At 37.1% G+C, this 14,881-nt stretch overlaps 1 protein-coding gene across 1 annotated transcript in view; it reads left to right on the top strand.

Annotated features, from left to right (window-relative positions):
* Nucleotides 1-14,881, top strand: part of TASP1 (taspase 1) — a 95,786-nt gene that overhangs the window by 22,853 nt on the left and 58,052 nt on the right. Inside the window, exons 7-8 of the mRNA XM_085311924.1 lie at nucleotides 595-674; nucleotides 11,271-11,377. Of these exons, the coding sequence (XP_085168050.1) occupies nucleotides 595-674; nucleotides 11,271-11,377 (187 nt within the window). The remainder of the gene's footprint in view (nucleotides 1-594; nucleotides 675-11,270; nucleotides 11,378-14,881) is intronic.

Below are 14,881 nucleotides of genomic sequence, written 5' to 3' on the forward strand. Positions count from 1 at the left end.
GTTTCACTACTGTAGGATGTTCAGTACTGACTACAAGACAACTTCTTGGGTTTTTTGTTTTTTGCAGATATTCTAAAAATTATGTAGATTTGCAAATGGTTGATGAAAATCAATGAAATAGATGTTTAACTTTCTAAATAATATTTATTTTTAGCTTGCCATATTTATTATAATACTTCTTAATGTTCCTAAGATATTGACTGACTTTATTGGAAATATCTTATCATTCTCGCCTCATTCATCCATRTTGTTAGTCTTCAGAATCTGATCTTTGGAATCTCAGTCGTTATAGGCTGTAGGGAAGACTGTAGGTGGTTTTRCTCTGTTCTAGTTGCAGTTAAAAGCTGGTACTATCTGGTAATTGATTTCAAATTTAATAGAACATGTTTTTTATTCAATAGTAAACTTAATGTCACAGCTGCATAGTCTTTTAATGGAATTACTAAGCTTGCCRACCATAATAATAGCTGACATTTCTGTGACATGTAGACAGCTTAGAATTTTAAAATGACCAAACCAAATAGAAAAATAATTGCAAGAAAAGGGGGATTTGTTATTTGGTTTTGTTTAAACTCCCTCTTCTGTGTCTCCTAGCTTTTTAGTTGGTGAAGGAGCTTACAGATGGGCAGTTGATCACGGGATACCAGCATGTCCTCCAGGTATCATGGCTACAAGTGAGTAAACTGGTGGTGTGAGTAGGAAGATCAGGACAGAGTAATTTAAAATGGTGCCTCATATTTTGAGGTGTACATCACTTCACTGTTCTTAACATTCAACTAGCTTATGGTATTGTGGTATATAAGAATGGTTTAAGTTTAATCATTTTCTGTTAAGTATCTAAATAGCAAAATTTAAAAGCTATTACTTCAGTGACATTTTAGCAACATCTAATTTAAGTGAATTTCTAAATCCAGTGAAGGACTTTGTTATCAAAATGTAGTTTCTTTAATAACTCAGTTCTACAGGTCTCAAATTGTGACCAATCTTTGATCCTAAAAGCACCAACTAGCCATATACCTAAATTCAATATGTGCCAGTTTGACCCTCAGTTCTGATTAGTCTGTCCAGAATTGCTCTAGTCTAAACAAACTGTCACCTTCCTTTGCCTTTGTTTTTCTTCAAGCTTAGCTAGGCTCTACTTTATCCAAGATGGTTAATAACCTGATCCAGCAYGTGGACTCTGAATATACTRTGTATTAACATTTGTCAGATGTGTTACAAAAACTTTTTTTTTTCTTTTTGAATAAAAGAAGTGATTATGATATATTCATGCACCATCTGTAAGTTAGGCTAAAACTTTGTGTGCTTACCCATGCAAAGGAGGACGTGTTTTCCTCTTCTCTTCCTCAGTCCCCTGCCTTTGGAAAGTGCCCTTACAAGTAGTCTGTAGCTTGTTATGGGAGGGGGCATACCCCCTCTTCCTGCTGGARCAGTAKAGGAAAGAAATAATTCCTTGCCCAAGGAAGAAAAAGCACTCAAGGTTATACAATGTTTCTATATTTAACAGTAAACAATATTACTATGTAGAATACCKGAGTAGTGCCTAAACCAGGGACTGAAACCCAAGGCTGCATTGAATCTGTCTCTAAATGTAGGTAAATATTCAGAAGTTAGCAGTTCAAAGCTCCTAAGACCAAATGGTCAAATATAATCTCTGAAACAGTGGCACCATTATGCTTGATCATGCCAACTTTCATACATACTCATGACACATTTCATTTTGAACAGACTGTTTTGATATCTAGTCCTACATGACTGAAACTTTTGGTCCTGTCTGTCTGCTGTCCAAGACCGCTTTTGCAGAACAGCTTTTAGGCTCAGTTAAGCAAAACACSTTTACTTCAGTAACTTTAGAAAGAGTAAAAACACTTAAAGGACTTGTTTAGAAAGCAGTCATTACCTATGTATAGTAGATAACCCAGAAGGTTTCTCAACTGATTTTGTTCTCATGCAAAAAAGTTTGCTATATTTCTAGTACCAGTGAGTTTCTGTTGTGATGGAGATGATTAGATTGTAAYATTGATTGCCAGATGGTGTCTCTGTCATTAAAATGTCCTGGGGTCAAAGCAAATACATATGATATGACCTGAAAGTATCGGTGATTGCTGCTACTTTGTTTTATATGGCCCAGAACTGAAGGTACACTGGATAAACATCAGAAAAATAACCCTAGCTGATGTATTTTCACAAACTTACTCCAAAATGRTGGTGATTTGCTTCCTCAGTTTCCAGAATGTATTTCTATTTAGTAAAAATTTTTATTAACGCAACAGATCTGTGAAATCAAACCTTTTGCAAAGTCAATGAAGAAATGCAGTTTCTGCTTRTGGTGTCATTGAAGAAATGGTGGTATTATGGTTGCCAAAAATTTCACCTCTCCCACCTACCCATCTTTACAGTGTTCATGTATGGGCTTATATGCTTAAATCATTGCATCGGATGGGCTTGTTCTGGGAATGAACTAATGCTGTGAAGCAGGCTGTAGCTGTTAGTACTCAAATATAGACTRTGTGAAGGTTTTACTGGAAGAATGGTTTCAGATTAGGGTAATTGAAGGCTACTTGAAAAAATGTGGCATAGACTGAGAATCAGAGATCCTTTGTAATATTGAGCAAATCACTTAAACTAATTTTTTCATGGATATTTTCTAATTTACTCTGAAGGCAAGCAAAACTACAGTTTGTGCCTAATTGGATTTATGAAACAGGTGTTAGAATAGTTTTGTCTTGTGCTTCAGTTTCCTTATCAAAAAAATGAGATGGCAGTGTCTGCTATTTAAGTGCCTAGTATGAATACATGGTGGGGGAGGGGGGGGGAGAAGGTAGCTTACCTGCAGACTGTATTATTATGCCCATTTTAAGAGGCATTTGGGAAAAATTGCAAGACCAACTTGAATACTGTATTTATTGTATAATCATCAGTGGTAGTTTGTATATTTGCTATTTCTTGATTAAAAACAACAAAACAGGAAAAGAAAAATCCTGAAAAATCAGTTTCAGTAGTATGTTGATTTCCACACCAGCCCTTAGCAGTGTTAGTCTTTTAAGCTAACATTTCACAGTGATAAATAATGCAGCTTGACTGCCATCGTTATTGGTGTGTGAAAATTAGATTTGTTTTTTTATGAGCTATGTGAAGTTATTCCTCCGAAAGTAGGATCAGAATTGGATTAGGTTTTGAGGCTTTTTGTCCTAGAGTTTCCTAACATGAATGGTGCCATATATCCTAAAYACTTAGGATTGTGAATACACAGTTAGTTTGCTAACAAGCATACAGAGCTTCAGTATAATATGCAAGAGAGGTTGCTTTGAATGTGTGATTGAAGTTTTGAGAGTGTAATTACATTTTAGAAATGATAATTAGAATCATAGAATCAGTAAGGTTGGAAGGGACGTCTGGAGATCAGCTAGTCCAACCTCCCTGCTCAGCAGGGTCACCTAGAGCGTGTTAGGCAGGGTTGCATCCAGGCAGGCCTTGAAGACCTTCCAGAGAAGGAGACTCCACAACCTCTCTGGGCAACCTGTTCCAGTGCTCCGTCACTCTCATAGGGAAGAAATTCCCCCTCATGTTCAGGTGGAACTGCCTGTGCTTCAATTTCTGCCCGCTGCCTCTTGTCCTGACACATGGGACAACTGAAAGTTTGTCCCCATCCCCTTGACACCCTCCCTTCAGGTACTTGTACACATTGATGAGATCCCCCCTCAGTCTTCTCTTCCCCAGGCTGAAGAGGCCCAGCTCTCGCAGCCGTTCCTCACAGGGCAGATGCTCCAGCCCTCTGGTCATCTTTGTAGCCCTACACTGGACTCTCTCCAGTAGATCCATGTCTCTCTTGCAGTGGGGAGCCCAGAACTGGACACANGAGGTTGCTTTGAATGTGTGATTGAAGTTTTGAGAGTGTAATTACATTTTAGAAATGATAATTAGAATCATAGAATCAGTAAGGTTGGAAGGGACCTCTGGAGATCATCTAGTCCAACCTCCCTGCTCAGCAGGCTCACCTACAGCATGGTAGACAGGGTTGCATCCAGGTGGGCCTTGAAGATCTACGGAGAAGGTGACTCCACAACCTCCCTGGGCAACCTGTTCCAGTGCTCCGTCACTCTCACAGGGAAGAAATTCCCCCTCACATTCAGGTGGAACTTCCTGTGCTTCAATTTCTGCCCGCTGCCTCTTGTCCTGACACAAGGGACAACTGAAAAGAGTTTGTCCCCGTCCCCTTGACATCCTCCCTTCAGGTACTTGTACACATTGATAAGATCCCCCCTCAGTCTTCTCTTCCCCAGGCTGAAGAGGCCCAGCTCTCGCAGCCGTTCCTTGTAGGGCAGGTGCTCCAGCCCTCTGGTCATCTTTGTAGCCCTACACTGGACTCTCTCGAGTAGCTCCATGTCTCTCTTGCAGTGTGGAGCCCAGAACTGGACACAGTACTTGGATGAGGCCTCCCCAGGGCTGAGTAGAGGGGCAGGATCACCTCCCTCCACCTGCTGGCAACAGCCTTCCTAATGCAGCCCAGGAGACCACTGGCCTTCCTGGCCACAAGAGCAGATTGCTGGCTCATGGTCAACTTGTCATCCACCAGCACTCCCAGGTCCTTCTCTGCAGAGCTGCTCTCCAGAAGGTTGGCCCCCAGCTTGTACTGGTGCCTAGGATTATTTTTCCCTAGGTGAAGTTACTCTGTTATGTAACCTCTTCAAAATGTTAAAAATATGCTTCCCTCAAAATTGGCAATATAAATTTGAGGGATAACTTCAACTGTATATATTTGTGTCTCCTTCAGAAATAACTGCATAATTCGTTTCCGAAACTTTCATTTCAGCCAAAAGTAGGGATTAAATGGTTAATTTGACAAAGATAACATGGTATAAGAGAACATCTTACAGTTACACTACTTTGGCTGATATAGAAAGGTCTATACTATGCCTATAAAGTGAAGGTGGATKCACTTTGAAAGCAATTATGTTTGGAAGGGAGAGTTAAATCTTGCAGCTCTAAAAAGCTGAKGACCTCTAAATTCTGTGGAACAGACTCTGGCATCAAACTGGAKGTTAAGCTAACAGACTTAAGACATTTTGTTTCTACAAACAGTGGTTGTGTCACCTCACATAAACTCTGATTGAGTTATCACAGAGTGCTTTAGTTTGATTGCCAGCATTATAACTGGAGCTGTAGCAGATGATCTAGCATTTGTTGCCAAAAAGACAGTAATTAATTCACAGCTAATACTACTCAGTACTATCTTCCAACTTTGCTGAACATAGAGTTGCTTTCAATWTAAAGCCTTAAAAGGGAAGTATCATGCAGCTTGATTGCACTCCTAGCTGTAATAATGTGGGCATGACCATAAGCCCACATACATAAGTATGTACATAGAAGTAAGTTGTATAACTTAAGAGCAGCTGCACAGGGTCCACCCAGCTCAGTAACCAGCATCCAAGAACAGCCAAAAGGAATGCTTAAAGAAGAGTATAAGAACAGAGCAAGTACATACTTCCTTTTCCCTACCCCATTTGCTATRACTGACTCCAAACTCCTGAATCAARGGTAGTTYYRGTATATATAGAGGTAACCAATGGCTTTTTTGCCATGAAATTGTCAGGTTAATTTCTAACATCCTGCAAAAACCGTATATCTTAAGTATGGGTTATATGAAGAACTGTTTATTCATTTTGAACTGGTCAGATGCTAGCTTAATTATCTTATTAGAAGAAATCTGCTGAATAAAATCTACTTTTTTTTTTTAGTGTCCTGTCACTGACTCAGGATTCTTCAGTTCTTTAGTCAGTCCTCATCTTTATTGCCTTGAATAACTTAGTGTCATCAGTGAACATCATGTTGACCAGAGTAGTGCTACTATGAGTGTGTTTGGAATTCGACTTGATGTTTGTGAGAACTGTCCATTGTTTATTTCTAATTTGTTTTGTGTGTTTGGAATTCGACTTGATGTTTGTGAGAACTGTCCATTGTTTATTTCTAATTTGTTTTGTTTGTTTTGAACCAATCTTTTGTATGCAAGGTATTTCCTTCTTTTTTTTTCTGTAAGCTTGCTTGGTTCCTTTAATGAAGGAGAGCCTTTTCTAAATCCGTGTCATACAGGTTGTTATACTTTCGGCTACCTCATATGTCTCCCAATCCACCAGTACTGCCAGCCTGCCTCCCCCAGCCCCTTCTTTCCTTCCTCTGCTTCACTGTTCTTGCAGGAAGAATAGCATTTGCCATACTGCTGGCAATGTGCTATAAGGTTTAGCCAGTAGTTCAGGGCTGTCACTTACTTTGTTTTGTTTTTTTGTGTTTAGGGTGAGATCTGAAGAGAATCTCAGGAGTTTGGGGGATTTAATTAGGAAATTTAGTTGGGTTTATCTGCCTTGTGTTTTCAAGAAACTGAGTATATCTGGGTTTTGGGAAACTAAAAGGAAATGTCTCTCAAATAGAAGATGCTTAATCTTAACAGTAGGAGTTGTTCCCCTCTTCAGTAATATGCCAAGTAAATGTGCTCTGCTCCTCTAAGTGCATGAAACTCATGGCAGAAAAAAAAAAGCCCAGTCGTGATGTAAATCCTCTTTGGAAGCAGACATAATAGTGCAAGTTCACTTGCAATTCAGAAATCTGAACAGCAAAGTGCAGCTTTAATGGTGGCTATAAATTGGCCAAGAAAAAATTGGAGCTGGAGAATCCAGAAGATGCTTTGAATGAAAATCTTCTTTCAGGAAGCAAGATAGGGTGCTTGATGGAATAGACAGGAATTTCTTCCAAGAAGTAGTAGGAAATGATATATCTTAGTAGGAAATAAGTCCAGCAACAGTTTACCGTGAGTTCTTACAGTGAAGAACAGCTCTGTGGAGTAGTGCTTTAAAAATATAAACTATTTTTTAGTACGCTTCTATGTTGTGTGTGTGGTTTTTTTGGTTTTTTTTTTTCTTTCATGCTGCTGTCACTGTCAAAGTAGGATAACGTGAGAAGTAACACTAGYAGTCTCAACACAAGCATAAGTGGTGTTAATTTGTCATTTAAAAATAGCTTTGTTAAAATGAAATTTATTTTTATCTGTGTGTTTTCGTGTGCCTTTTATTTTAGCAACTACTCAACAAAACTCTTTACTACATMATTTTAATTCCTGTGAATTAACTAATTTGCTAGTATATTTCTTTTTAATTCTTTTCCCTCCAATAGTTACATTTTCTTTTAATATGGAATAAAAAGATAAAATGCAGAAAACTTTCCTATCTGGTTATTTCAGTGGACTGTATGAAATGTCTGCCAGGGGGTGCTATATGATTGGTAAGAGCTTGATCTGTGCTCCAAAGATGGAAAAAAATTTGATTTTTCTTAGTATTTTCAATTCACAGCTTGCAATTCACAAGGATTGTTGAGCATGCGTATGTTGCATAATGTGTTGTTGCATAATAATTTGTAATGGTTGTAATAAGAAGTGATGCTTGTGTTTGTATTTCTGGCTTGCTGTTCTACCACCATAATATGAAGATTTCAGTATTGCCTTGAACTTGATTTGTGATTTAATGGTGCTAGAAATTCATATTTGTTAGTCKTATATGAGAACTGAATTGTTCACTTAAATGTTTTCTGAATTTTTAACGTAGCCTGAAAATACTTCAGGGGGGAATAAGTTTAGCTAATAAGAGGAGAGGTTTTAGGAAAAGTGGAAATATGGACCTTTTAGTAAAAACTTTTTGCATTAACTTTGGGCAAGAAATGTTAGTGTGCTGTAATAAATAGGCCAGTGGTTGACAGTCTGTTTAAAGTCTACAGAACTGGAATTAACAAAAAGATATGTATGAATTCTGCTTAAATAATAAAAAAAAAGAGAGTAAAAGCAAAGTGCCTTTAGTCTTGCATTTTGCTCTATATGTATGATTCAGTGTTTTCAAGGAGTCCATGAATACAATTCTAATTTTCTCTGTAATTTTTGTTTTATCTGTGTTCCATGGACTGTGTCTATTGGGTCTCTGAAGGGTGACTTAAGAAAAACAAAGTTGTGTGTGATGTCTGTATATATGACAMTTCTAAGAACATCTATAATTCTACTGTAAAATTTTGTAGAAGTCTAGATATGCAAAATAGGTGGAAGTTACTAGTCCAGAAGTTGCTGTCAACCTAGTGATTACCAAGTCTCAACTAATGGTTGCTCAGTTGTACAGTATCCCATTTTGTAATGATCAAGTTTGCTTTTCTTTTAAGTTTAATAACTCCTGTTCTGTTTGCCGGTTCACTCTAAGTAGTTTGAAGTCCACAAGTGTACATAGTTGTGGTTTCTTTGCCCTGTTCTTTCACTATAAGCACTATAGCTCAAAGCTAGTCATCCAAATTTGGCTGAATTGAACAGACAAGAAACACCATTTTTATAACCAATAGATTTTAATTTTTGTGCAGATCTAGCAATGATCATGGGCCTTCTCCATATCCACAAGTTCYCAGTTTCTTGGTGTTCATTCCAGATAGTACTTGTAACTTCTGCCCCACTGAGAATTTGTCAGTGTACGTATGTACATCTGAAGTACAATAAATTGTTCGTGAAGTTTGCTCTTGTGAATAAGAAAGGTAAACTAGGTCAGGCAAAAAGGGAGATRGAGGTCTGTGGAAGCTGACCAGAAGGAAGGACTGCTGTCAGTTCCCTGCTCTGAAACACATGCTGGGATGCATGTGATCAGAAGACTTGACTAAGGTGGTTTTAGCGGAATAATTGGATATTATAAATAGAACTTTACTGAAGAGTTTGCAGTGTTGTGTAGCAAGGAGTAACWTTTAAGTGCTAATAATTTAGCTCAGTGGTGAGGAGGAATTATCATTGAAAAGTTAGACGGTTTGGGGAGAACGTCTCTGTTATTTACCTAAGTGCTTTACTATTAAATAATGGAATAGTCAAGATATGAGGTTATAGATTTTTACTTGTATTAATCCTGCTGGTACTACGGTAGTCTGATAGTGTCCATAATTCCTTTCACCATGTTATACGATGACCAAGAGGTGAGTAAATGACTTGGAAGTTTTATGGCAAGCAAGTGCCATGCCTGTGAGATCTCCGAACTAACAGAGACTAGTGCTCTGTTTCTTTCTCTTCCAGTGACCTGTATACTGACTATTGCTTGTTTATCTCTTTCTGTAGAAAGGCAATAATGATGAAAAAAAGCCTGCATAAAAGTTTCATTTATTACCTATCTCTGATAATGTGTGTACAAGATGAAGATCTTGTGCCAGTGAATTATGTAATGCAGATCTTGAGGTCCTKTGTCATCAGTATGCAGAGTAAAACTACAACCTTTTGAAAATGGAGAGATGCACAGTGTTCTCAACTCTGAGCAAGATGTGCCTGTAATTTTTATTTTTACTTTTATTTTACCTTTATTGGTAATGCATCATATTATTAAGTCACTATTCTGACACCATCTCTACTAATACCAACCTCTCATATAGATGAGTGGTGTTGAGGAGGATCTGCTTCCACTTGTTTTGCCCTCAGTCTCTTAGCCTCCCTGCAGGAAAACTGCTCTGCTTTTCTGAGCTTACGCGGTTGGGCTGTGACTAAGTATTCCATCCAGCGCTTCAAGCGCGTAACGGAGTTGCACCCAAAGCACAGCGCCTGTAAGGGCGGATTACGCATGGATGGTTTTCTCTTACTGCCTTGTGGGGTTGCAAGGAGAATGTGGAGGACCGGGAAGATATTGTCAGGTCCTTGAAGATTATTCCTGTATTGCAGGAGTAGTTGGGGTGACGAAGTTGAGGAGCCCTTACTCTGCCATATAGCAGCTCTTTGTATAGCTTGCAGAGCAGGATGGGAACTAGTCCATGTGGTCTCTAGTTTTGTCACAATCCATGCACATATTTGACYTGGTGGACATGCAATGGTTTATTTTGAGGTGTTCTTTGTTAACTTGTGTTTAATAAATTCTGTTATTGATCTGTCCCCTGCACTCCCATTAGTCCTCAAGTATAGTGTTTCTATCTGCCCCCTCCCCGTTCTATCAAGTGTTTAGGTTTTACCTCTTAGATCTCATTTTAATCACAGAAATGTGTTGTCCAAAGTAGCTGTGTTAATCAACTTTCTATCATAGAAACTGTTCTTTTCTTTGTGATGGCAGATTAGTTTGTGTTTACAGTTTTAAGAAACTGTTTGGTATTTATTAAGATTTTGGAAAGAAATGCCAGTTTTCTCAATTGCTTTTAGGTTATATACTTGAATGACTGTGGTAGCTTAGCGCCAGCTTTATGTACTTTAAAACAGTTTTAAAGGAGAATGAAAGAGGTGAACTAGGTGATTTTTGGTGCCTCACTGGGGAAGTTTGAAAGAAGTGAAATGCTCACTCTGTATACTTTGTGAGAATTGTAAATGAGAATTTTGTGTTCTGTTGGCTCTGCCATATTGATTTTATTCATAGACTGTTCTTACAGCTGTTCTAGTCTTCTGAAAAATGGTGATATTGCTGTTTTCTGAATTTCAAACATTTAAAATATCATTTTAAAAGCTCATAGCTTAGATAGGGAACTTGTGCTTTTTTAACTTCTGTAACCTGTGTGTACCTCAAAGAGTGTTATGACAATCTGGATAATGTTAGGTCAAAACTAATTTAAACCAAAAATATGGCAATATCTACAATTTTTTCATGAACTGAAACTTCTAAAATGGGAACATATAATTTTGGTCTGTTAAGTATAACAATTTTTTTATTCCACTTTAGAGAACACTTTGTTTCTGAATGTGGGACTTAGATGTGGAAAATACATGTTTTTATTTTCAAGACCTAGGTGGTCTTTAGACTGTGTTGGATTATGGAACGTAAAAATATTGGTTGACTATTGTGTGGCTTTAAATATACGGGTGAATGCACAGATATGCAGTTAAGGTAATAAAGTAGTAGCCTAACTTTATGGATATCAGAATGAGCTCATATGGTATCTATTTACTTGTCAGCAGTCAAAAACAATAATTTTAACAAAAGCTACTTATTCTATTCTCCTCTGTATAGAGCTGCTTCTTGGCCAGAGAGATTTAGATGAACATAGCTTCTATATTTGTTCAGCAGCTTGTTTCTACTTGAAATTTTAACCATCCTTGTAGCTGAACAATAGTAGAACTCCCTTTTCATTTCAGAAAAGGTATAAATGTCTTTTACTGATGCTTCAAATACTCTATGGTAGGCATTTTTATTGATGCCCTTTGCTGAGCATGGGGAGGAAGAGATCTCCAAAATATACAATTAATCAATATTTGTTTAAATGAAGTAAATTTTAGTTAGTTAAATGCCTTTGAAATATCTTTATAGGGTTTAGTTTAGCAGCTTTTAAGAGGAACAAGAGGAAACTGGAGTTGGCTGAAAAGGTGGAGACAGATCTCATTCAACTAAAGAAAAGAAGACAATCAAATGAAAAGGTAAGTCCATGTTTCAAATATTTTTGTCATCCTAAACTTACAACTGACTACTGATAAATTTCATATTGTATCTATGATGAGACTAATATGGCATCAAAAGGCACTTCTTGACCACCTTAATGTCTAGATGATGTAATGATAACTTTCCTAGTGCAACTGACTTTCTGCCTTGCTATTTGAAAACCAAACTCTGACTTTATATCTTGTTTGTGCTAAAATGTATTTTGCTCATGTTGAAAGGGAAATGTGGCAAATGTAAACTCAAATATTTACTGAAACATTTTGTTTAGCTTGGGATCTTTGTTTCCCACTTTTCAATGTTTCCTGAGTGCGCTGCATTATGGACCTGGAATTGGTGAAATTTGAAATATCCGGTAGGTAAACATGTGCATCTGTGCATGCATCTAGCATTGACCTGGCCCATATTACTTGTTCTCCTTTGCTACAAAACTGTTAAGATTCTCTCTATTCCCCTCACTCTGTTAGTTTGAATTAGAGCCTTTGTTATCATTTGAGAATGTCCATTGCAGTGTTTGTGTTTATTGCTAAATATCAATGTATAGCTTAAAAATTTAAATATATGTTCTTTATTTGGGTTTTATGCCATTAGGATCAGCCAGTTCTGTTAGCTTTGGTAACCTAAGTGTTCGCTGCCTGTGTAATTGGCGTAGGTTTATAAGAATAACGTATAAACTCCAGAGAACTGGCCAAAAAGGTGGTATTCTCTGTAGTCCATCCAAGTTCAAACGAATGATAAATTAGGCTTATTTCTTCCGTATTTGTAGATCAGGACTTTTGCCTAGTGGGGTTCTAATTCTCAGTTTGCAAGGAGGTAAGATCTCTAAAAGAAAGTAAGAGTAGAGAGGGGGGAAAAGCAAGGTGTTTATTGGTCTTGGAGCTTGTCCTGTTTACAGGATTTCTTGCACCTCCTTGTGAAACTTCCATCTTCTCTAGTGTTAAAATGTAACTGAGGGAGGAGGGGTCTTTGTATTGACATTCATGTAATAAGGGGCAAGTCAATGCTTGAAACATATGCCAATGCATGAGCTTACCGACCTGCAATTTGAAATTTCAAGGGCTCCAGAGTCATGTGCAGCGCTTGTGGGAGACTCCCAAAGACCAAAGATGGTAGGTAATGGAGGTGATCAAATAGAACTCTACTCGCTGGTAAGTAGTAACACACCGGTTTTGTCAACATGCTTGGTGCATCCTATCTTTGGAGGGGGGAACAACGAACAAGCAAACCATACCACTGCTAGAATGACAAAGTGGACAGCTTGTGTTATGCAAGGTAATTGCATTCTTATGGGAAATTTTAATTCTTCAAAACATGATAGAAATGAAAAATCAAATTCTGCAAGAGCGAATTCTGTGAGGAAATATTTAAGAGCAATTCTCTCTGAGCTATTAGAAAATGGCCATTTAACAAAGAAGAGGCACCTTAACTGTGATTCCTAAAGTTGTGCTCTCAACAGTTGAGATGTCGTAAGAGGTTTAAAAATGATTATTTTGTAATCATTTTAAAATTTCTACAAATTAAAAATTAATCTTCTTGTCAAGGTTGAGCTTTAATTGRTAAATACTGAATTTATTTATTTATTTGCTGTAGAGCTGCAAATCTTTCAGCAGGACTTGCTGGCTGCTTTTTGTCTAGTTTCAGCCTTTCTGTTGCTGCAGCCTTATGCTGCGGCATAGCCTATATGCCTCTGTTCCTGATACTGCAYAGCTGTTATAACTTCTGATCAGTTTTAGTCTCTGAAATTTGAGAAGCTGGGAGAAGAGCAAGGTAGAAAGGATGTTAACAATGTTAAAGTTGAATGGAAATGATAATTGAAAGGCCTGTGTGAAGAGGTGGCACTGCAGACCGAAGGGATAGGCTGAAATTAACTGGAAGTTACAGCTGCAGATAAGCTTTACCAGATAAATATATACATACAGCTTTAAAAATTAATTTTCATTTAAAAATTAAATTATACCAAGTTTAAAAGAATTAAAGACTATGTGAATTTAATAAAAACTATTTTGGAAAACTAGACACTGTAACTTACCAAAGGAGTTTTATTGTAGTAAATAAATGGGATGTTTTTTGCTGTATTTTTCGTTGTTTAATCCAGTGTAGGATTTGTAGAAAGTTATGCAACAGCATGTAGAAAGATTTTAGTAAGTCACTGAATTTTGAAGGTATGAAAATTGAAAAATATTTTTTTAAGTTGTAGTGATTTATATATTGATTTACATAGTTTTAAGAAATTGCTCTTGTGTCAGCATGAATTTATTGAACAAACTACTAAAGGTCTTGATATGATATATTAATTCAGGCAGACACCATTATGAATTTCTCTCTCTCTCTCTTTGTTTTTTTTTTAAATTATAACTAGTCAATTTAGCCACTTAATTTTTTTATTCGTGAATCAAATTTTTTATGGCTCTGTGAAAATAATTAAATGTAGCAGTCAACTGTAAGCAACGCTACTGTCCTAGTTGTTCTTGCAGTATAAAAGGGAGTTTTTACTTGAAGAAATTCATTTTCTGTCCCACGTAATATGAAATGYTCCTCATTAATAATACTTTTTAAAGTTTTAAAGTAGATTTCAAAGCCCATTTAACATGGGAAAAGAGACCAAAATGATTTTTATCTATTCCAGTTTTTAAAAGATCCAGTTTTTATTCCACTGTATATCTGTGGAGTACAGTATGAAATAATTCTCTCATCTTGAACATGGAAGGTCAGACAAGGTGTTCTGTTTAAATATCAAGCAGTTATTAAACTGTAAAGTTACTTTGTATGTAACAAAATCACTTTGTGTGTTTAGAATGTCCCTACTCAATGTCAAAAGTGCGAACGTTGCAGCAATGGTCCATACTCTGTCCAGATTAGATTGTTGTGTGTGTGCATGGTGCTATGTTATAAGCTGCCTTAGAGGGAAATTTCTCTAGAAATTGATCTATATTAATGGGTCCTGATGCTCAGAGAGTAGTTACATTTTTCCTTGACGTAGATGGATATGTAAGTCTTTCTTAAAATACTTCAGTAAATAAAATCTTGCTTAAAGGATTCCTTCTCTCCCGGTTAAATACTGCTAAAGCTGTAATCATCAGCAATACTTTGTCTAGGACATCTTAAGTGTGAGATTTTTAAAGACAAAAATGTATGAATTGCTGGTATATTATTTTCTAGATGCGTATTACGCTCTCCACTATTCTGCTCTTCTGTGTTCCCGCTTGGTCTGTAAGGGCCATCACTGGACATACTTGAAGATTTGTCTATTGCTGTGGTCTTCTGTTCGAATGGGAGGGCACTCTGAAAAGCATTTTTAAGGGGATTTTACTTGATCTCATTAGCATTATATGTCAAATTCTGTTTACTTGTGTGGTTATTTAGGTAATGGCATATAGACAGTAATTGTTTGAATTGGATTCGTTTTGTGTTTTGTCAGTTACAATGCTCTGAGACAGAGCAAGAGTAAAGTATTGAAAGCAACTTCTCTAGCCCTTTTCCCTGTG

Source organism: Rhea americana, unplaced genomic scaffold (assembly GCF_003343005.1).
Source record: "Rhea americana isolate MKP2758 unplaced genomic scaffold, rheAme1 scaffold_109, whole genome shotgun sequence".
NCBI lineage: Eukaryota > Metazoa > Chordata > Aves > Rheiformes > Rheidae > Rhea > Rhea americana.